This window comes from Eubalaena glacialis, chromosome X, assembly GCF_028564815.1.
Source record: "Eubalaena glacialis isolate mEubGla1 chromosome X, mEubGla1.1.hap2.+ XY, whole genome shotgun sequence".
Lineage (NCBI taxonomy): Eukaryota > Metazoa > Chordata > Mammalia > Artiodactyla > Balaenidae > Eubalaena > Eubalaena glacialis.
In genome coordinates, this window is record NC_083736.1 from 108,348,060 (window position 1) to 108,370,047 (window position 21,988).

The window sequence follows — 21,988 nt, forward strand, 5'->3', positions numbered from 1 at the left end:
TTTAAAATTTCACTTTAGTCACAGTTAATTACTCATTACTCATTACACAGTTACTTCCTCATTACTAAAAACCAGAAGTGACCTGAATTTTTTAGTAACATTTTAGTAAGCTAACATTTTTAGCTTAGTGTTCTTTAGTAGATAATAATGAAGATTTCTTTGAGTGTAGATCACTTTTGTTCAAATGATTTGTGAAACTGGGTCTTTTGTTGGATGTGCTTATTAAAATTAAAAAGCTCAATTCTTATAACTGAATACTATGAGGAGGGTACAAACGGCTCTCTAATATCCAATACAGATGGAGGGAAACAGTGGTGTGAATTGCTAGAAATTGAATGCTCTATCATACCTTTTAAGAAAGCATGTATCTGAGGTTGTGATAGGTAGGAGTTAGAGAAATGGCCTAATGGTGGGAAGCTGGGATTTAGTAGGTACTGTGCTACAGTAATGGGGCAGCCCATCTCCAGAAAAAGGTAATAATTGAGGACTGTCTCAAGTCTAGCTAAGTTGGCGTTGGTTGTCTGTAGGCACATGCTTGGCTTCCATTGCTTTGTCCTCAAAGCCTGATCGAGGTGCTAGGGGAAGGACCTGGACCTTAAAGCTCACTAAGGAGAGAATCATAGATGACTATATATACTAAATCAGGTGTTACTAAGAAATCTTCCAATTAACCTCTCTAGAGATCAGATCCTCTGGTAGGTGCCATTTCACTCCTTAAAACTAGGACTTAACAGCAGTTTACCTTATAGGAGTTGATATCTTTCAAAAGTTCAAAGTCTAAGAGAGTTTCGTTAAAGCCAAATAAAATAGAAGCCTAATCATTGCTTGGCAGTTTTGGTCTGTGATCTTTGTAAGTATTAAAACAAATTAAACTGAGGTACAGGAATTATTAGTATGTATTTTTCTTAGGTTAACTTAGGGAAAATATCCATGGAATTAAGGTTGTACAGTGCTTCTGATTTCCCTACTAATGAACAGTTATTGGAGGGTAATTGGGTAAATACAGTTAATTTGTAGGACAGTTGAAGGTGTTTCTCTAATATGCATTAACCGTTCTTAATTATCATCAGCTTTCAAGAATTCTCTCTCATCTTGTCAAGATGGCTGTTTCAGGGTGGTCAGGGAAGGCTTTTTTGATGTAATAATGCCTGAGCTATGACCCTAAGGATGGTAAGGAACCATCCAGTTGGCCAAAGTATAATTGTGTGGTTGTGATGGGAGAGGGAGGTGAGAAATATAGATGTCAAAGATGTAGGCAGGAGCCATATCATGTTAGGTGCTCATGGGCTGTGGTAGAGTTTAGATTTTATCTAATACTTCAAATTCCATGAAACAACTTTTCTCTAGAAGAATCTATATAAGAATTGGTAGTATTTCCCAAATGCTGGGAGGAATTCAATGAAACAACTTTTCAGCTTGAAGATATTGGAAGTCCTACAGAAATTTCTCTAGCACATTAAATCTTTAGCATTATAATAATCTCTGGAGTAGAGAGATTATTGGAGCCTATCCTGATACTTGTATAATTGCTACCTTAATACATACATACATCCTTATGTATCTTAGGTCACTTATCTGTCAAAAATGGTTATAGTGACTTTCTGACAAGCTCTGTGATGTACACCAAGAATTATGAAAAGTTTTTTTCTCAGTATTAGTAGTACATTCAAATTGCTGTACTTCTATAAATGTAAAGAAAACTTAAGATGGAAAAGAATATTGTGTTAAGATTTGCAAATGTATGATTATCTTACTTTACCCGAATTTTTTTTCCAACAGAAATGCAGCATCCATTTTACCTTCTCTAACCTCCCAAATATATATATATATGTACGTATGTGTATATGAATGTATACGTAGATATATATGTATTTTTGGTGGGTTTAATTTTTTTCATCTGTTACTGTTTTGGAGACTTCATTTAATACCGGTTAAATCTTGATTCCTTTTATCTAAAGCGTATAGAGTTTTTAAGAAAATGATTCTCTGAATATGGTCTTCCTCATTATGTACTTTTGTGTTTATTCATATTTATGAAGCGATACTTTGGAAAAAATAACAATTCTAATTCAACCCTTTGCTTAAGTCCTTAATCTTTTTAAGCTACAAAGGTACTTAGTAGTTCTTATCTTCCTGCACAGTTTTTTAATGTTAAAAAGTTGGGTACATGTAAAGGAAAATATCCTATTACAATAGAAAAATCGAAAATTGCTGATTGGTAACCTTCCTATGCAAATTAAATTGTCCCAATTGGCATAAAAATCTCTGGGCATCTATCAGTATACAAACAGCTAAGCTCTTTATGGGCCTTTGATTTATTAATGCTATAATTTCTAATTTATACCCATTTTAAACAAAGTTTTAAAGAAAAGATATTTGGTCTTTGTTTCTTTTCTTTTTAAAATAGGAAGCAGAGAACTCTGCATACAAAGTTGGAAATGAGTCCCCCGTACAAGAATTGAAGCAAGATGTGTCTAAAAAGGTTTGTAAGATAAAATGTCAATATTAGTTTAGCAGATGTCATATTTTTATGGTATATTTAAAGTGGAAAATTTTTTATATTCTTTTAGTATAGTGCCCTGTACGTGGTGGATGTTCAGTAAACGTTCCTGAATCTGTTGAATTTGTGATTGAAGGCGCATCAGGCTTTTTAGAAGGCATTTTGTAATAGAACTAATTGGTAATTTATCCTTGAATCAGTATTTTGAAAAATGTTTTGTAATGTTTTTATTTTTTATACTTGTATTTTTATTAGAGTAAGCTATAGCTACTCTTGAGGTTAGTACCAAGAGGTAAAGGTACTGAAAAACTGAGTGCAGCAAATTCTAATGTCTTGAGGAGTTAGAGGTTACAAGAAGTCATTACTCTTCTAGTACCTTTGATAACTTTTAAGGAATTGATCATATGAAGCTTCAGGGTTTGGTTTACTGGAAGAGACTGAGCATAAGATAAAAATGTTGGCAATGGGTTGTTCACAGTATCAGGATAAAACCCAAGGAGAAAGAATGGTGTGTGTCTTTTCATTTATACCAGTTTTGAGTGTTTTCTGTGCCCCAAGCACTGTTCTAGCGAGTGGATTTCCAGAGACCAATGCGACGACACATCCTCTATCCCAGAGTTTCTCAACAGCAACACCTTTGGGGTGAATAATTCTTTGTTGTGGGGGGAAGGAGAGATTGTTCTGTACATTGTAGACTGTTTAGCAGCATTCCTGGCTTTGACTCACTAGATGTCAACGTCCGCCCCCCCCCCACCCCCCCACCAACCCCTACCCCATCTTGACAACCAAAAATGTCTCCAGACATCACTGAATGTCTGGGGGAATGATACCGGGCAAAATCACCACCAGTGTAGATTCATTGTTCTACCCTTATGGAATTTAGAAATTAATGGACTACATATTTTAATATTGATCATACTTTTTCCTTTAAAAAGAAAAATTTCCTTTTTGGGAAAATTGGTTTTGTGCATCAGCACGAATGAGCTAACAAGAGTGGTACCCTTTTTTTTTTTTAATCAGAAATTTCCCACAATTCTATACAAACAAACAGCTGTCTTGATTTTTTGGCATTCCCTTCTGGTTCTCACTCATTTGCTTTTTTTTTTTGGCCTATTTGTAGTGTAGATAGAATTTTGTTGGTGATGGTGTTGTTTTGTTTCTGACAGAATTTTATATTCTACCTTTTCCTCTTAACATTTTTTGATTTTCATCATATTTCTACATGATTTTAATACTCAGTTTTCATTTGGTCTATTAGCTTCCATCAAGCAAATGGATTATTATGTATCTAGCCATTTTTATTGTTGAATACTTGAAAAGTTTCTGTTTTTCCACTAGAGCTTTTCTTTCCCTTTTTAAGAATTTTTTCTTGGGATAAATTACAAATGGGTAAGTATAGTTAGTAGCCAAAAAAAAGTGATTTTTAAGGAGAGTTTAGAAGCTGAAAAAATAGTAAACACTATGGAGCCATAGCGTGAGTCTTAAGACTCTAGGTATTACTTTTTAAGTTCTAGCCTTTTCTAGTGAATTAAGTATCCAACATTAATGATAAAGGCTGTGGAGTTATACCCTGGATCAGGACACAGTCCCTGTTCCCAGTAACTTACATTTTAGTGGAGAAAATTGGATAAACACAAAACTGAGTGTAATAAGTGTTCAAATAAACTTGCAAACTTTATAAGAACACAAAGGGAGGCTTTACTTTCTCCTTGAGGATAGGAATGGGGAAGGAGGACTTAGCATCTGAACTGCTTCTTGATGAATGGATAAGATTTGGGCAGGCAGAGATGGAAGAGGAAAGGCATAACCAAAGGCGTGGAGATGAGGAATGTGCAGAATGTTTGACGATGAGTCTAGAGACCAAAGTTAGGGCCAGATTATGGGAATGCCTCTGATGTCATACTAAAACATCTGGTTTTTATTTTACAGTCGCTGTGAAAGCAATGATTTTTTTGAAGCAGGGAGGTGATAGGAAACAAACAGTTCCTTTAGCATGATCCTTTCTATGTTAGTCTTGATTCTCACTGTTCTCTTGTTCTTTCCCCATTTGCTACCTCCTGAAACCCGGCAGGGAACGGGGGTGGGGAAACAGGGCTAGGTACTGTAAATAAGTGCTATGGGGGCATATCAAGAGGTAGAAAACATGGGCCTTGTTTTCCAGCTGTGGAGAAAATATTTATATAGAGCTAGCTCATGTACTACTCTGTATTTATATTCTAGTTCATATGATAATGAACAGTAAGAGTGATAGGAGTTCAGAAGAGGAAGAGATTGTCCTCAGGTAAGGGATTAGAGAAGGTTTAAGATTTTCAACCTTGTTTTAAGCCCTCTGATGGCATAGGCCTTTTCACTCTGCATAGTGATTATTTGAAACCTTTACATTCACCTCATGCTCACTGTGCCCACCTGCATCTGCTTACTTTCATCAGATAACCTTGCTTCCCACTGCATGTAGGTGTTAGAGGCTAAGAAGCCTGAATTCAGTCCTTTTCATCATCTCTCACTTCCCTCACCTGCAAACTTGTTTTCATCTTTTACCTCTTTTTCATGCCATTCCTGAGAATTTAGTATTCTTTTTTTTTTCCTGTCCAAAGTAGAATGATATAATATAAAGAACACTGGATTCTTTGGAGAAAAACCCGGATTTCAGTTTTGACTTTGTAGCTTACTAGCTGTGGGACCTTGGGCGAAATACTTAATGCCTTTACCTCAGATTCCTGCTTTTGTAGAAGGGAGATAATCTAGCTCCCTCACAAGGCCTGTGTAAAGATTAAATGGCAAGTGTGTGTACTGGGTCTAATACACAGCAGACCCTCTTTCCTTTCTTCTCCAGAACTTGTTATCTTCCTTTCCATTGGCTCCTTCCCCTCTGCTTATAAAAATGCTGGATCATTTTCTTGCACCCTCTTCCATGTATAGCCAAGCTTTTTGAGAACATAGAGTGTGCTGGCTGTCCCTATGTCTTCACCTCTTATTCATTCGTAAATGTACTGTAATCTGGCTTCTGTTATTGCTAAAGTACTCAGAGCTCAGTAACTACCTAATTGACAAATTAGGTGGACTCTAGTTAATATTTCTCTGGTAAAAGTAAGGTAGGTCTAGGATAAAAATTTGAAGATTGAGAAAAATTAATATGTAGAATATGCTGGGAAATCAGGGATGAATATTATTGAACAGCTTAATATCCAGTTCAACTTGGCATGAATTTGTAGTAGACCACATCAAGATAGTTCCATAACACATTCTGTTAACTTTCTGGAGCCAAAGAATTGAGAAAGCAGAAGTCATCCATGTCTCCGTGGTGGAAAGATAAGTGAGTGGGCTGGGAGATTTATTGTGTTAATAATAACAGGACTGGGTAGGAAATATATTTTCTTCTAAATGTTTGTAGGAGACGCAGAAAGCCTGCCTGTAGTTTTCAACTGTAGATAAGAAATAAAAGGGAAAAAAGGCAAGATGAGCTGGGTATTTGAACTCTTTTCATGGTCCTGCCATCTCTCTGCAGAGCAGGGGATTAGATGTAGCCTGTTTAAGAACATTAATCTCCCTGCATCTGCTGGCTTTCCATGTCAGGCTTGAGTTCAGAGCTGAACAACTTGAAATCTTGTACAAGGTGGTTTTTATTCTCATAGTTTTGTTAACTAGGCTCAAACCAGCAGGCAACTAACTTGGCATAAATATGTAAATGAACTATGACATGAAGCATCTGAATGTAAATTTAGGTTTAAACTTTCTTTTACAGCGTTGATTGAATTTTTGTGATTACACGTACTAACACAGATTCCCTATATAATGGTTAAGAGTACAGTGTCTGGAACCAAACTCCCTACTTTCATGCCAGCTTCATCACTTACTAGCTTTGTGACCTTGGACAAATCACTTGGTCCCTCTGTGCCTTAGTTCCCTCATTTGTATAATGATGATAGTAAGAGTGCTATCTTACAAGGTTGTTGTAAAGATTAAAATACGTAAAGTGTTAAGAACATTGCCTGGCACATAGTAAGTACTATATAAATTATTAGCTGTTATTTTGTTCTTGTAAATAGCTTCACTGTTTTTTTTTCAACTGCTTTTTAACCTTTCATCAGATTATTGAAAGTATTATTGAGGAGAGTCAGAAAGTACTACAGCTTGAAGATGACTCTTTGGATTCCAAAGGAAAAGGACAGTCTGATCAGGCTACTGCCAGTCCTATCATGGCTGGAACAGATCTTAGCAATATACCTGGATTGTTAGCCGTAGATCAAGTACTGCAGGAAGATTCCCAAAAGGCAGAGAGTCAGGATGTATCTGAAGAAACTGAATTAGAATCAAAAAAATGTTTTCCTTCTGATGACACATGTGACAAGCCAGTAGATGAAACCACTAAGTTAACTGAAATAAGTTCAACTGAACAACAGCTTAATGTGCCTGAAACTGAAACAGAAGTGTTGAACAAGGAAGCAGTGGAAGTCAAAGAAAGTGACGTTCTAGAACCTGCGTCCTCACACTCCTTATCTACTAAAGATTTTGCTGTTGTGGAAGAAGTTGCTCCTGCCAAACCACCAAGACAGCTTACTCCAGAACCTGATATAGTAGCTAGTACAAAGAAGCCTGTTCCAGCACGCCCACCTCCTCCAACTAATTTCCCGCCTCCTAGACCCCCACCTCCATCTCGACCTGCTCCACCACCAAGAAAAAAGAAAAGCGAATTGGAGTTTGAGGCTCTTAAGACACCTGATCTAGATGGCAAGTATTAATTGAGAAATAGCTATTTTTGTGGGGAGTTTTTGGAGTTGAAACTTGAACTTTCTGATTTTTTTTTTTCAGTTTTTGCTGTATATAACCACATTGATGACCAAGTTATAAAACTTATTTTAGTAATAGAAAGTCAAAATGTTTACATTGGTGGTGTTACATTACTGTAATTAAACATTTCAGCAGACTTTCAAATCTGTTACCATTGGAGAGCCAGTGTGGCATAGTGAAAAGAGCATAGGATTTGGAGACTTACGATTTGAATTCAAGTCCTAGTTCTCTTCATGTGTAAGTTGTGTAGCCTTGAGGAATTTAACATATTTGAACCCTGGTTTCCCCATATATAAAACGAGAGTAATAAAACCACTTTTCTCAGAGGATTGTTCTAAGCATCAGCCAGATAAAGGTTAAAGCACTTCTCAAGCTATGTATAAGGTCTTATATAAATATTAGTTGTTGTTGTTGTTGTTATTATTATTGCAGTTCCCAAAGAGAATATTACATCTGATACTCTCCTAACTACAAACATGGCTTCAGAGAGTACAGTCAAAGATTCTCAGCCTTCTCTTGATTTGGCAAGTGCTACCAGTGGAGATAAGATAGTTACTGCCCAGGTTGGTGAATTTGTGTTATATTTGATACAGGCTTTCTCAACTTTCTGCAACTGGCTGGTTTGTTGATGGTTTTGGTTTTGGTTTTGGTTTTGGTTTTGGTTTGTTGATTGTTGAACCTTCTTTCTTCTCCAGGCCAAATATTTGCTTGTCCCCAAAACCTGGCTACCTTACATCCCTTGTCTAGCTCTGCTACTTAAGTAGCTGGCTGATTCTGGCAAGCTATTTAACATCTGAGTCTGAGATGGCTCATTGATGAAATGAGGGGAAAACCTTCCTTGAAGGTTTCTTGCAAGGTTGAAATGAGCTAGAGTATGCCAAGTACCTGGCATGTAATAGGTATTCAAAAAGTGACAATGCTGCTATATGTAATATTTATTAATAAATACCAACTATAATCTTCATTTATCTGACCTATAGTGGTCAAAATTGGGGACTTTTATTTTTTATAATTTCCTTTTCCTAATCATGAAAAAAAACTTCATACACTAGGCTATGTATCCATATATGAGGCAATAGAAAGGACTTGATAACATGAATTTCTACCACCGCCAAATTCTGGGATTCAAGGGGGTTACTTATGTGGTAGCTGTGGTTAGGGCAGGTTAGCCGACTGGGAGATACTATCATACTAAGTGAAGTAAGTCAGACAGAGAAAAACAAATATCATATGATATCGGAATCTAAAAAAAAATGATACAAATGAACTTATTTACAAAACAGAAACATACAGACTTGGAAAACAAACTTATGGTTACCAAAGGGGAAAGGTGGGGGAGGGATAAATTAGGAGTTTGGGATTAACGTATACACACTACTATATATAAAATAGATAATCAACAAGGACCTACTGTACAGCACAGGGAACTCTGCTCAATATTCTGTAATAACCTAAAAGGGAAAAGAACTTGAAAAAGAATAGATACATGTATATGTATAACTGAATCACTTTGCTGTACACCTGAAACTAACACAACATTGTTAATCAACTATACTTCAATATAAAATAAAAATTTTTTTAAAAATCAAGGATTCTGTGGCCACTGGAACTTGGAATAAAATTCAAAGCACATACACACACAAAAAGACACTATAGTCTTTTCAGAGCCTTAGAGCAGAGGTCAACAGTGGCCTGATTTTGTAGGGTCCCCAAGCTAAAAATGGTCTTTATATTTTTAAAGGGTTGTTTTTAAAAAAAGAATATGCAACAGATACTATATATGAAGCAAAAAGCTTAAAATATTTACTATCTGGCTCTACAGAAAAAGTTTGCCAACCCCTACCCTCAAGATATCCATGTGTATAGCTCTGATTAATGGCAATATTAGTGCTGGCATTTTACTGGTAGAGAACTGCTTTTGGGCCAGGTTCAAATAGAACATTTATTTGCTTTCAAGACTACTCAGACATTATTTCATGAGCAGCAACACTTTTGGTACCTAATGTTTTTCAGCATGCTGGGAATAATAAAAGACTGAAATGGAGTGCTCCATTTAAATTTTTAGTAGGCTCCATTATCTGTATTATGGAATTCTTTAGAACTGTGTGTGGTAATGAATAATTGAATATTTATAGAAATTGATTCAGTCTACTTTCTGTTTATAAAATTATAATTTCAGGAAAATGGAAAAGCACCTGATGGGCAGACAATAGCAGGTGAAGTGATGGGCCCTCAGAGACCTAGATCCAACTCTGGGAGAGAGCTTACTGATGAGGTATAATTAGATTTTTTTGTTCTTGAAAACATAGAATATAAAGGTCATGATGAGAAGATGAAAAAATTCTAGAGATGAATGGTGATGATGGTTGCACGACAATGTAAATGTACTTGATGCCGCTGAACTATACAATTAAAAGTGGTTAAAATGGTAAATTTTGTATTATATATATTTTACCATGATTTAAAAAAATTAGCTTTATTGCTGTTAGGCAAAAAAATCATAATGTAGAGGAAAAAATGAAAATTGAAGATTGTCTTAGTTTTTTTTTTTTTTAATATGCTGGAGTTTGAACTCTGACTTAAACTTGCCCTTTCACATAATTATATGGTGGAATAAGTGTATTGAAAGCAAGGCCTATGTTTTATAGAAAGTGGGCTTAAAAAAAACTTGATATTATAGGTATATGTTTTTATACATATTAGATTATATACAGTGTATACAGACTCAATGTTTAATTCTTACCTTAAAATTTAGTATACATCTATTGGCCGATTTTTTCAGAATGAAGTTTTGAAGCAAAATCTTAATTTTTGTTTCTTTTAAACAGTACATTTAAAAAAATTATTGTACTTTGGAAAACAGTTTGGTAGTTCCTCAAAATATTAAGCATCGAGTTCCCATGACCCAGCAATACCAATCCTATGTATACACCAAAGAGAAAGGAAAACATACATCCACACAAAAAATATACATAGGTGTTCATACTAGCGAAAGTGTGGAAACAACACAAATGTCCAACACTGATGAATGGATAAATGTAGTATTTCCATCCATGTGGACTATTTTTTGGCAATTAAAAGGAAAGAGATACATGCTGCAATATAGATGAACCTTGACAGCATGATGCTAAGTGAAAGAAGCCAATCACAAAAGACTACATACTATATGATTTAATTTATATGAAATGTCCAGAATAGGCAAATCCATAGAGAAAAAAAGTAGATTCGTGGTTGCCAGGGACTGGGAGGAGAGGGGAATACGGCATGACAGTTAATGGGTATATGGTTTCTTTTGGGGGAGGTAGAAATGTTCTAAACTTAGATAATGGTGATAATTGCACAACTCTGTGAATGTACTCAGAATCATTGAATTATACGTTTTAAATGAGTGCATTTTGTGGTGTGGAAATTGTATCTCACTAAAAATGTTTAAAAAATTATTGTACATAGTACTGAATGTATCTAGAAAGTTCTTAGCTTGAATTTTTGAGGATTTTGTAGATTCAAAAAGATAATTAAATTATAGGTACTCTTGGTGTTATTTTTTACTTCAGGAAATTTTAGCCAGTGTAATGATTAAGAATCTGGATACTGGAGAAGAAATACCTTTGAGTCTTGCAGAAGAGAAACTGCCAACAGGTATTAATCCTCTCACTCTACACATCATGAGAAGGACTAAGGAATATGTAAGGTATGGCCTAATGTTATTATTTATCATTTGTAGTATTTCATTCAGAGTGGTGAAAAGTTCTCTGTTTATGAACTATGAGAGTCCCTAATTTGGTTTCATTCAGTCTTCTTTTTTTAAAGTTAGAATTAAAATTAGAGTTAGTTAATGTATGTATTCTTAAACTTTTTTCTCTCTCTTTTTTAAAATGAGCTTTTTTTTTTAAGATTCCACATATAAGTGATATCATAAAGTATTTGTCTTTCCCTGTCTGATTTATTTCATTTAGCTTAATGCTCCCAAGGTCCATCCATGTTGTCACAAATGGCTGGATTTCCTTCCTTTTTATGGCTGAATAATATTCTTCTGTGAGAGTGTGTGTGTGTGTCACATTTTCTTTATTCAGCTTTGTTCTCAAGATTGTACAGTTACTTGGGGAAATATATATATATATCTTAAATCTCATAGTATTTGGTTTGTCTTCTTTTAAAATGATTTATATTGGATTGGCCAAAAAGTTTGTTCGGGTTTTGCTATAACATCTTACAGAAAACCCGAACAAACTTTTCAGCCAACCCAATATTATACTAGAGACAATATTAGAACACATGAAGCTAAAAAGCCATGTGGGATAAACACCTGGTCTTCTGAAACCTTGCTTTAAGGATCAGAAATGTTATAAATAATTGTATTGTCTTTTTAGGGTCAGAAAGTGTCTTTAGAGTGAGGTGATTGACTTTACTGTGAGATGTATGTAGAACTAAGAAAGAATTTCTGTGAAAGCAAAGCTTTCACATGATGTGCCTGGTAAGTAAGGAGGGAGATATTTATAAGTTAATGTGTCATTTCTGTGCAGCATGTTTTGCCCAGCAAAAAGCCTTGTTTGTGTTAGGTTTTTCATAAATTCCTAAATTGCATTCGTTTGCATTTTGTACATTGCACCTTGCTTAAAGATTCTACTCTATGATCTTTCAGGTCTTTAAGTTCTCAGGGTCATCATTTAAATTAAACTTATATAAAGCATGTTAACATTTTTTTCTTACACTGATTAGCTAATTGTATACTAAGTATACATAGAGATTTTTGAGAAGTGTAGGGGAAATGGCTTCTTATAAAATGACTACTTCTTCTTGTAGTAATGACGCAGCACAGTCAGATGATGAAGAGAAGTTACAGTCTCAACAAACAGATACTGATGGTGGAAGGTTAAAACAGAAAACGTGAGTTACAGTACATCCCTTTTCTTCATTTCAGGCTTTTATTTAAAAGAAAAAAAATATATATATATATATATATGAGAGCTGCCATATTTTAAATCTATATTCTGTCCAGTTTATATGTCCATCCACCACTACCACTCCCTGCCCTCAGGCAATGGATTATGAGTTCCTTGAGGCTGTCTTGGTCATTTTTATAGCATCTGACATACAGTAAATGATCAATACATTTTGCATCATGCTTGTATTTTTCTGATGGTAGGTGCCAGAAGTGTTGGTAGAAGAACATGATTGTCCTTGAAGTTGCTTTTTCCATTTCTCATCTCTCCAAATCCTATTTCTTTCTAAACCCAACTACATGAGATTCTTCCTGACTACTCCAGTTCATAGTAAAGTTTTTCCTGTTCTCAATTTCAATGGCACCTATTGTCTACATAACTTGCATTTGCTGTTTATTTTTTATATTATCTTAAACTGTTTTCTGATTTTAAAAAATAAGATAAATACATGTTAAACAACTAGACCATATGTTGCAAAAGGATTTTGATCACACCATTCTTCTTTTTCCCCTATAAAAATCTAGCACAGTGGTGGACATGTAGGTTTTGGTTGATGATACACAAGTCACTTAATTGGCAGTAATTCAGTCTAAGGCCTAAAGTGAGTTCTCCACTCAAGTCTGATCTTTTCCTAGTGTGGCAAGTATAGCAAAGAAAGCATTGAGATTTTTTACAGCAGGTATGCCCACAGTGGAGGTATATGATAACACTTCAGCTATCTGGACCTTGGCCTTCTAGCAATGGCAACTATCAGGAACCAGAGAATTAGAATTATTCAAGAGACATATAGACATCCAGGAAAGATGTCACCTGCTCCATGCACTAAAGCTCATTATTTTTTAAAAGAAAAGCTCCTCAGGTTTATTCAAAGCCTTTATACTTACTTCTTACATAATTTCTAAAAATCTGGTCATCTGGTATCTGATCTCAGAGCAAAATAGAAGCAGCAAACTGACATGTAAATCAGCACATAAGAATGTCAGATAATACTCTGATTGCAAGAGAGGAATCAGGAAAATGATAAAAAAGGACTCACACATTGCACAACCATTTCACATGGCAGTGCTTTCAACTTCTTCTCATGTTGTGACATACAGAACATGGTATTATTTGCACTGAACCCTGGGGTAAACTGATGAGGCAGCTGATGGCCAAAAGAGACTGGCCCAGGGTTCTGGTTTCTCTGGGCCCTACCCTGTTGCCTTGAAGGCTGAGAGGGGAACCAATATTATGGCTCACTTGCAATCCATTTGAAAAGCCTTGAATGTATTAAAGAATAGTAAAGATGGTAACTGACCCTATTTATTAAAGAAAGAAACTTATCGAGCATTAAGTGCCATTGAAGAAGGCACAAAAGTATGTATTTTAGAAATGTTCTCATCCAAAATGATTAAAATATCTGTTTTCTTGCTTAAAGTAGTACTAAACCTATAGTTAACCAGAAAATATAACTTCAGAGTTATAGGTAGCAGAGACCTTATTGTGATTTTAAAAATGGTTTATCTGTTTTTAATCTCTATATCTGTATTTAATCTCTGTAGCACAGATATAGAGAACAAATTAGTGGTTACCAGTGGGGAGAGGGAAGTGGGGAGAGGCAAGATAGGGGTAAGGAATTAAGAAGTACAAACTACTCTGTATAAAATAAATAAGCTACAAGGATATATTGTACAGCATGGGGAATATAGCCACTATTTTATAATAACTTTAATTTAATTTTTATTTTATATTGGAGTATAGTTGATTTACAGTAGCATGTTGGTTTTACAGGTGTACAGCAAAGTGATTCAGTTATACATATATCCATTCTTTTTCAGATTCTTTTCCCATATAGGTTATTACTCAATATTGAGTAGAGTTCCCTGTGCTATACAGTAGGTCCTTGTTGATTATCTATTTTATATATAGTAGTGTGTATATGATAACCCCAAACTCCTAATTTATCCCTCCCCCCCTACCTTTCCCCTTTGGTAACCGTAAGTTTGTTTTCGAAGTCTGTGAGTATGTTTCTCTTTTGTAAATAAGTTCATTTGTATCCTTGTTTTTAGGTTCCACATGTAAGTGATATCATGTGATATTTGTCTTTCCCTGTCTGACTTACTTCACTTAGTATGATAACCTCTAGGTCCGTCCATGTCGCTGCAAATGGCAGTATTTCATTCTTTTTTTTATGACTGAGTAATATTCCATTGTATATATGTACCACATCTTCTTTATCCATTCCTCTCTCGATGGACATTTAGGTTGCTTCCGTGTCTTGGCTATTGTGAGTAGTGCTGGTATGAACATTGGGGTGCATGTATCTTTTCAAAGTATGGTTTTCTCCAGATATATGCCCAGAGAAGTGGGATTGCTGGATCATATGGTAGTTCTTTTAGTTTTTTAAGGAACCTCCATACTGTTCTCCATAGTGGCTGTACCAATTTACATTCCCACCAACAGTGCAGGAGGGTTCCCTTTTCTCCACACCCTCTCCAGCATTTATTGTTTGTAGACTTTCTGATGATGGCCATTCTGACCGGTGTGAGGTGATACCTCATTGTAGTTTTGATTTGCATTTCTCTAATAATTAGTGATGTTGAGCATCTTTTCGTGTGCTTTTTGGCCATCTGTATGTCTTCTTTGGAGAAATGTCTATTTAGATCTTCTGCCCATTTTTTGATTGGGTTGTTTGTTTTTTTTGATATTGAGCTGCATGAGCTGTTTTGTATATTTTGGAAATGAATCCCTTTTCTGTCACTTCGTTTGCAAATATTTTCTCCCATTCTGTGGGCTTTCTTTGTTTATGGTTTCCTTTGCTATGCAAAAGCTTTTAAGTTTAATTGGGTCCCATTTGTTTATTTTTGTTTTTATTTTTATTACTGCAGGAGGTGGATCCGAAAAGATCTTGCTGTGATTTATGTCAAAGAATGTTCTGCCTATGTTTTCCTCTAAGAGTTTTGTAGTATCTGGTCTTACATTGAGGCCTTTAATCCATTTTGAGTTTATTTTTGTGTATGGTGTTAGAAAATGTTCTAATTTCATTCTTTTACATGTAGCTGTCCAGTTTTCCCAGCACCACTTATTGAAGAGACTGTCGTTTCTCCAATGTATATTCTTGCCTCCTTTGTCATAGATTAATTGACCATAGGTGTAGTATAATCTATAAAAAGTTTGAATCACTACATTATACACCTGAAACTAATATAATATTATAAATCAACTATACCTCAAAAAAAAGGGTTTACCTGGGAATTCCCTGGCGGTCCAGTGGTTAGCACTCTGCACTTTCACTGCCGAGGGCCCAGGTTCGATCCCTGGTCAGGGAACTAAGATCCCACAAGCCGCGTGGTGTGGCCAAAAAGAAAAAGGTTTATCATCTGTGTTTTATGATTATCAAAAGTAATACAGAAATGGGTAAAAAAGAAAATGAAAGTGTCTCATACCCTCACCCCCAGAAATAATCTTTAGGTATGTTCACCATAGAATTTTTTTTTTTAATTTATTTCTTTTTGGCTGCGTTGGGTCTTCATCGCTGTGTGCGGGCTTTCTCTAGTTGCGGCGAGTGGGGGCTACTCTTCTTTGCCATGCGTGGGCTTCTCATTGTGGTGGCTTCTCTTGTTGCGGAGCACGGGCTCTAGGCGCGTGGGCTTCACTAGTTGTGGCACGCGGGCTCAGTAGTTGTGGCTCGTGGGCCCTAGAGCGCAGGCTCAGTAGTTGTGGCGCACAGGCTTAGTTGCTCCACGGCATGTGGGATCTTCCCGGACCAGGGATCGAACCCGTGTCCCCTGCATTGGCACGTGGATTCTTAACCACTGTGCCACCTGCGAAGTCCCCACCATAGAATTTTTTTCTCACAAAAGTGAAGTTATACTGTGTCTATAGTTTATTGACTTTTTAAAAAAAATACCTATTATGTAATGGACATCTCTTCATATCAGTACCAATTGTAACATATTGTAGTCTTTCTGTCAGTTAGACATGGGAGTTTGGTGCTGCAGATAAAATAGTTAGGAAGACAATCGTAGTCTCTGCCCTCATAGAGCTTCCAGTTAAATAAGAGAAACAGACACTAAACATGTAATTACACAGATAAATCTAACTATGTTTGTAGTAATTACTATAAAAGAATGTATGGGGTGCTATGGGAGTGTATAACAGGAAAATCTGTTCTAAAGAGTCAAGGAGGTCTTTTTTAAAAGAGAGCTATTTGTTCTGAGACCTAAAAGATGAGTAGAAATTAGCCAAGGGAGAAGTGTTCCAGGCAGAAATGACCACCCATCCAAAGGCCTTGAGGTGACTAAAAGCTTGGTACATTTCAAGAACTGAGGTTAGGGCTTCCCTGGTAGCACAGTGGTTAAGAATCCACCTGACAATGCAGGGGGCACGGGTTCGAGCCCTGGTCTGGGAAGATCCTACATGCTGTGGAGCAACTAAGCCCGTGCACCACAATGACTGAGCCTGTGCTCTAGAGCCCGCGAGCCACAACTACTGAGCCCACGTGCCACAACTACTGAAACCCGCACGCCTAGAGCCCGTGCTCCACAACAAGAGAAGCCACCGCAATGAGAAGCCTGTGCACCACAACAAAGAGTAGACCCCGCTCGCCACAACTAGAGAAAGTGGCGCACAGCAACGAAGAACCAAAGCAGCCAAAAATAAATAAATTAATTAATTAATTTTTTTTTTTTAAAAAAAGAACTGAGGTTAGTCTGATTTATTTTATTGCATTCCATTGTAAGGATATACCATAACTTATTTATCCATTCCTCTGTTAATGAAAATTCAGTTTATCTCTACTTTTTATCTATTCTAAACAATATTGCAGTGAACATCTTTGTATATATGCTTGGCAACTTTTTCAAATACTATCCTAAATTTCATGAGCTCCCTTGAATTGGTAAAAATTTACCCTTGGTTTGTAAATTTTGTTCAGTTTTAAATATCATGTATGGTGCTTTTTTTTATATAATTTTAATATATGAAATTTGAGACTTAGATAATTGAAAAAGCAATAAATAAGTCCTACTTATGGAAGCCTGAGATGCATATTTGCATTACATTGTGTTTGGGAATACCTACTGGGAAAGCTCAGCCTAACTATATTGCGTGCTAATACCCAAATGGAAAGAGAAGGGACAAGGGGCACCTTAGGCTACCAAAGCATTTTATTTTATAAGTAAATACCTCTTTACAGTTTCTTTGTATTGGTAAAATATGTTCTTAAGGATGACTCCCTAGAGCAGTCTTCTCAAAGCAATTCTCTTGCAGATTCATGGCCTCACCCCCAGACCCTCTAAATCACATGGTCCGGGGACCGGGCCCAGGTATCTGCACTTTAAAACACTCCCCTCCCACTCCGTTCCCACCAAATGATTATTATCCACCACTGAAAACTAGTGCTCTAGAGGATATGATATTGTACATTGGGGGGAACTGCCTATATTTCCTTTGTAGCCATATTGATTTGAGTATATTTATTCCACAGAACAAGGGATTTGGGAACTCAAAGACCTACTATGTATATAAAAAAGGAGTTATTTCAAAATGATACACTTTACCAGTCACAGCTCATGAGATTATCTGTGAATTGTTGAACTTTTGCAATTAGTTGAGTTAATAAGAAGTAATTTGGGTTGGGTTTCTTGTTTGTTTGTTGGGTTTTTTTGGTATTTTTGTTAAGGACTCAACTAAAGAAGTTCCTAGGAAAATCAGTAAAGAGAGCAAAGCACCTGGCTGAGGAATACGGCGAACGTGCTGTAAATAAAGTTAAAAGTGTTAGAGACGAAGGTAAGTGAAATAGAACATTTCAACTGAATACTTAATTGATTTGTAATCATTTAAATTTAGCCTGTAGTTTGTAAGAAGCATTCTATTTTATTGAAAGTAATAAACCGTAATAGCTAATATCTTAGCATTTCAATAAATCATGTTACTCTCACTATCAATTTTATGAGTGGGAAGAAAAATGAATTTATGCATCTTAAACATGAATTTGTACATACTTTGTGACTAGCAACCTGGAAGAGTTGAGTGTTCAGTAATCAGTTGTAAATTCGTTTTGTAAGGCTATTTAGTGTTTATAAATATTCTCAAAATTAGGTAAATTTTCTGAATTTCCACACCTTAACTTCCTATGCCTTTGTTATAATTGTGCTCATTTGTTTTATTTAATAAACACTTACATAGTATTTATTCTGTGCCAGACACTGTTCCAAACACTTTCACCTGTGTTAACTCATTTAATCCTCTTAAAAACTCTATGAGGTAAGTACCATTATTATCCCCATTTTATAGATGAGAAAACTGAGGCACAGAAAGATCAAATACCTTGCCCATAGTCACACAGATAATAAATGGCAGAGCTGGATTTGGACCCAGGCAATCTGGTACCAGATTCCATGCTGCTAACCAATATGCTATTTAGTAATAGACAGATTTTGCTTTTCCAGTTAATGAATTTTCTTGGTAAGCAGTACTTATGAAAATATGACAGTAGCAACATCTACATTAGCTAGTGATGATTTCTATTGCTTTTCTATTCAGTGTTTCATACTGATCAAGATGATCCTTCATCAAGTGATGATGAAGGAATGCCATACACAAGACCAGTTAAATTCAAAGCAGCACATGGCTTCAAAGGACCTTATGATTTTGATCAGATCAAAGTGGTACAAGATCTTAGTGGTGAACATATGGTAAGCAACCTTTTTATTTTTCAGGATTGATTCTGTTTTCATTGAGAGAAATACTTTGGTTTCTATAAAGCTGATGTCTTATGTATGTAATTTTGCTAGCCTGAGCCATGAAGAGTGAATTGATAATAATATGATTTAATGAATAGGTAATGCAAAGTCTGTCTCTGAATCATTGTTCAAGAAGTGACTTATTAAAAAAAAAAAAAGTGACTTATTGAATAAGTAAACTCTAGGCCTGTATTATTAAGAAAGCTATGCAAACTTTCTTTTACCAGAGAAAGGTACCAAACTTTAAAGCAGTTAAGGGTGATCTGTCACTTTGAACAATGTTTAAAATGCTCCCTGGTATATTTTAAATAATTTATACAAATATTTCAGAAGCTCAATATATTTTGTAAAGTGACAGAACAAGGAGAGAGGTAGAGGTACAAGTTGTCTATCAGAGTTAAAATGTACCAAAGTAGATGTAAAGTTCACAAATACATTACAGTTACCCCCTGAAAATGCTAGGAACGCAGGGAAGGCAGTAATAAACTCAGAACTGGGTAAGTGATACTGTTGGTCTTTGATCAGGGAATCTACTTACCTATTTAGATTTTAAATCTAAAAGTTAGCTTACACATATCAGTTGGCAGCCAGATTTGACTTTACTTTGGTGCTTATAATCTACACATAAAACGTTTGAGTTGTATAGCACAGGGAACTATATTCAATATCCTGTGATAAACTATAATGGGAAAGAATATGAAAAAGAATGTATATGTATAACTGAATCACTGTGCTGTACAGCAGAAATTAACACAACATTGTAAATCAACTATACTTCCATAAAATAAATTTTTTAAAAAGTTTCAATTGATTATAGTAACTTCCTTAAGGAATCTGATGAATTTCCTTGTACTGTATTGATTCTCTTTCATTATTTCCAGTTTTAAGTAAATCTCATTGCAGTAGGCTCCAAATGACAAATTTCTTAACATACTTGAATTTTGTGGAAATGAATGTTATTCCAGTAAATAAACTGTTACCTCTAACTTGGATGATCTTTTTGACCTGCATAGATGTGTGTTATAATAGTGGTTATAACAATGTTTGTTGTAATAGGATTTGGCCTTTCCAATTTAAGCGTTCACATTCTTTACCGTGCCCGCCCTCCCACACACACATACTTCCGCACTGTTTTTAGTACTGTCTGTCTGGGAATTTTAGCCATATGCTGCAAAACCTTTTTTCTGGGGAGAAAAATAGAATGAGACCACACCATTCCAACACTTCTAAATGACCAGTGCTGTGAGGGTCACTGCTAAGCTGGGCCTTATTCTTCCCTCAGCCCTGGTCAGGAGTTGTTATTGCTATTCTGAGGTCTGTGCCCCCTCCTATCCCACTCGCCCTCACATTCAGCTAGGAGACTGAGGACCCCAGACTAGGATTTGTTCTTTTGCAATGAAGGTTTCTGGCCACCTCAGATCTCCCATTTCCACTAATATGTGGACAAGGTTTTGGGTCTTGAAGTTGTTAGTTTATTTTTATTTTTTAATAAATTTATTTATTTATTTTTTTTATTTTTGGCTGCGTTCGGCCTTCGCTGCTGCGCGTGGGCCCTCTCCAGTTGCAGCGAGCGGGGACTACTCTTCGTTGAGTGCACGGGCTTCTCATTGCGGTGGCTTCTCCTGTTGCGGTGCCCGGGCTCTAGGCACACAGGCTTCAGTAGTTGTGGCTCACCGGCTCTAGAGCGCAGGCTCAGTAGTTGTGGTGCACGGGCTTAGCTGCTCCGTGGCATGCGGGGTCCTCCCGGACCAGGGCTCGAACCCGTGTCCCTTGCATTGGCAGGCGGATTCCTAACCACTGCGCCACCAGGGAAGCCTGAAGTTGTTAGTTTAGATTATGCAAACTGCAACTATCTTTTCCCTCTCTTCTAAAAGTCCCTTTTTGTGGTATTATAGCATCATTGGGCTATTGGCCTTAAGTGGTGTTAGTTATGTGAGCATTATCTTAGTGTATAGTAAGTCCCCTACATACGACCCTTGAAGATGCGAACTTTCAAAGATGAGAACATGCGTTCACACGTCCAATCACGTAAGTTAGTTCACGTGTCTGGCGTACATTGTCACGTGTGTGCATCCTCTACAAGTGGTTGTGTTTTTGTGTACTTTACTGTACAGTACTGTATAGAGTACAGTAGTACAGTATCTTTATTTCAAGCCCATGATGTCTGGAAACAGGCGTAAAAGCAGCGGTGATGTAGCTGGTACTGTACTGTGCTTTTCAAGGTGTACTGTACTGTAAGATTTTAAATGTTTTCTTTATTTTTTGTGTCTGTTGTTTATGTATTATTTGTGTGAAAAGTATTATAAACCTATTACAGTAGAGTACTGTATGGTTGATTGTGTTAGTTGGGTACCTAGGCTGACGTTTTACGAATGCACTCTCGGAATGGAACTTGTTCATATGTAGGGGATTTACTGTATGTGTAATTTGGCATAATTTTTTTCTTTGGCTTAAAAACAATGTCTCAACTTTTAAAGTAGTAACTTTGAACCTTCCTTTGTTTTCACAGGGAGCTGTTTGGACCATGAAATTTTCTCACTGTGGCAGATTACTTGCCTCAGCTGGACAAGACAATGTAGTAAGAATATGGGCTTTAAAAAATGCTTTCGACTATTTCAACAATATGCGGATGAAATACAATACTGAAGGTATTTTTCATTTATTGGTGGGTTTTAAACATTCTGGAGACATCTGGCATTTTTACATTTTAGGTATAATGATACCCTCTTCTCTGGCAATCATTTGCAGCAACCACTACTTTCCATAAAAGCCACAAATTTAAAACAGAAGTCAACAGCAAAAAGCATCTAAACCCAGTGAAAAAAGCTACCACAAAGTTTTTGACTTTATCTCTTTTTAGGTGTACTGCAGAGTTAAATTCATCAACTACTGAGAACAAAGTTATTTGATTTCCCCTGGTAACTTTCAGTTCTATCTTAGGTTAAAATGAAATATCTGATTAATCTAGAGAAAGAATGAGACTAGTGTATACATCCAGTAAGTAAAGAATGATTAAGGAAACATAGCCATGG

The 21,988-nt window shown here is 36.1% G+C and overlaps 1 protein-coding gene across 3 annotated transcripts in view; it reads left to right on the plus strand.

The window, feature by feature from the left end:
• The window catches only part of WDR44 (WD repeat domain 44), an 89,284-nt gene that overhangs the window by 33,765 nt on the left and 33,531 nt on the right, over positions 1-21,988 (plus strand). For 2 of the 3 annotated variants that reach the window (XM_061179511.1, XM_061179513.1), the window contains exons 3-11: positions 2,408-2,482; positions 6,589-7,228; positions 7,721-7,851; positions 9,468-9,563; positions 10,843-10,979; positions 12,092-12,175; positions 17,894-18,000; positions 18,757-18,908; positions 21,466-21,604. In XM_061179511.1, the coding sequence (XP_061035494.1) occupies positions 2,408-2,482; positions 6,589-7,228; positions 7,721-7,851; positions 9,468-9,563; positions 10,843-10,979; positions 12,092-12,175; positions 17,894-18,000; positions 18,757-18,908; positions 21,466-21,604 (1,561 nt within the window). Of the gene's footprint in view, positions 1-2,407; positions 2,483-4,720; positions 4,782-6,588; positions 7,229-7,720; positions 7,852-9,467; positions 9,564-10,842; positions 10,980-12,091; positions 12,176-17,893; positions 18,001-18,756; positions 18,909-21,465; positions 21,605-21,988 lie in introns of those variants that run through there. The other variant, XM_061179512.1, reaches the window with a different exon arrangement.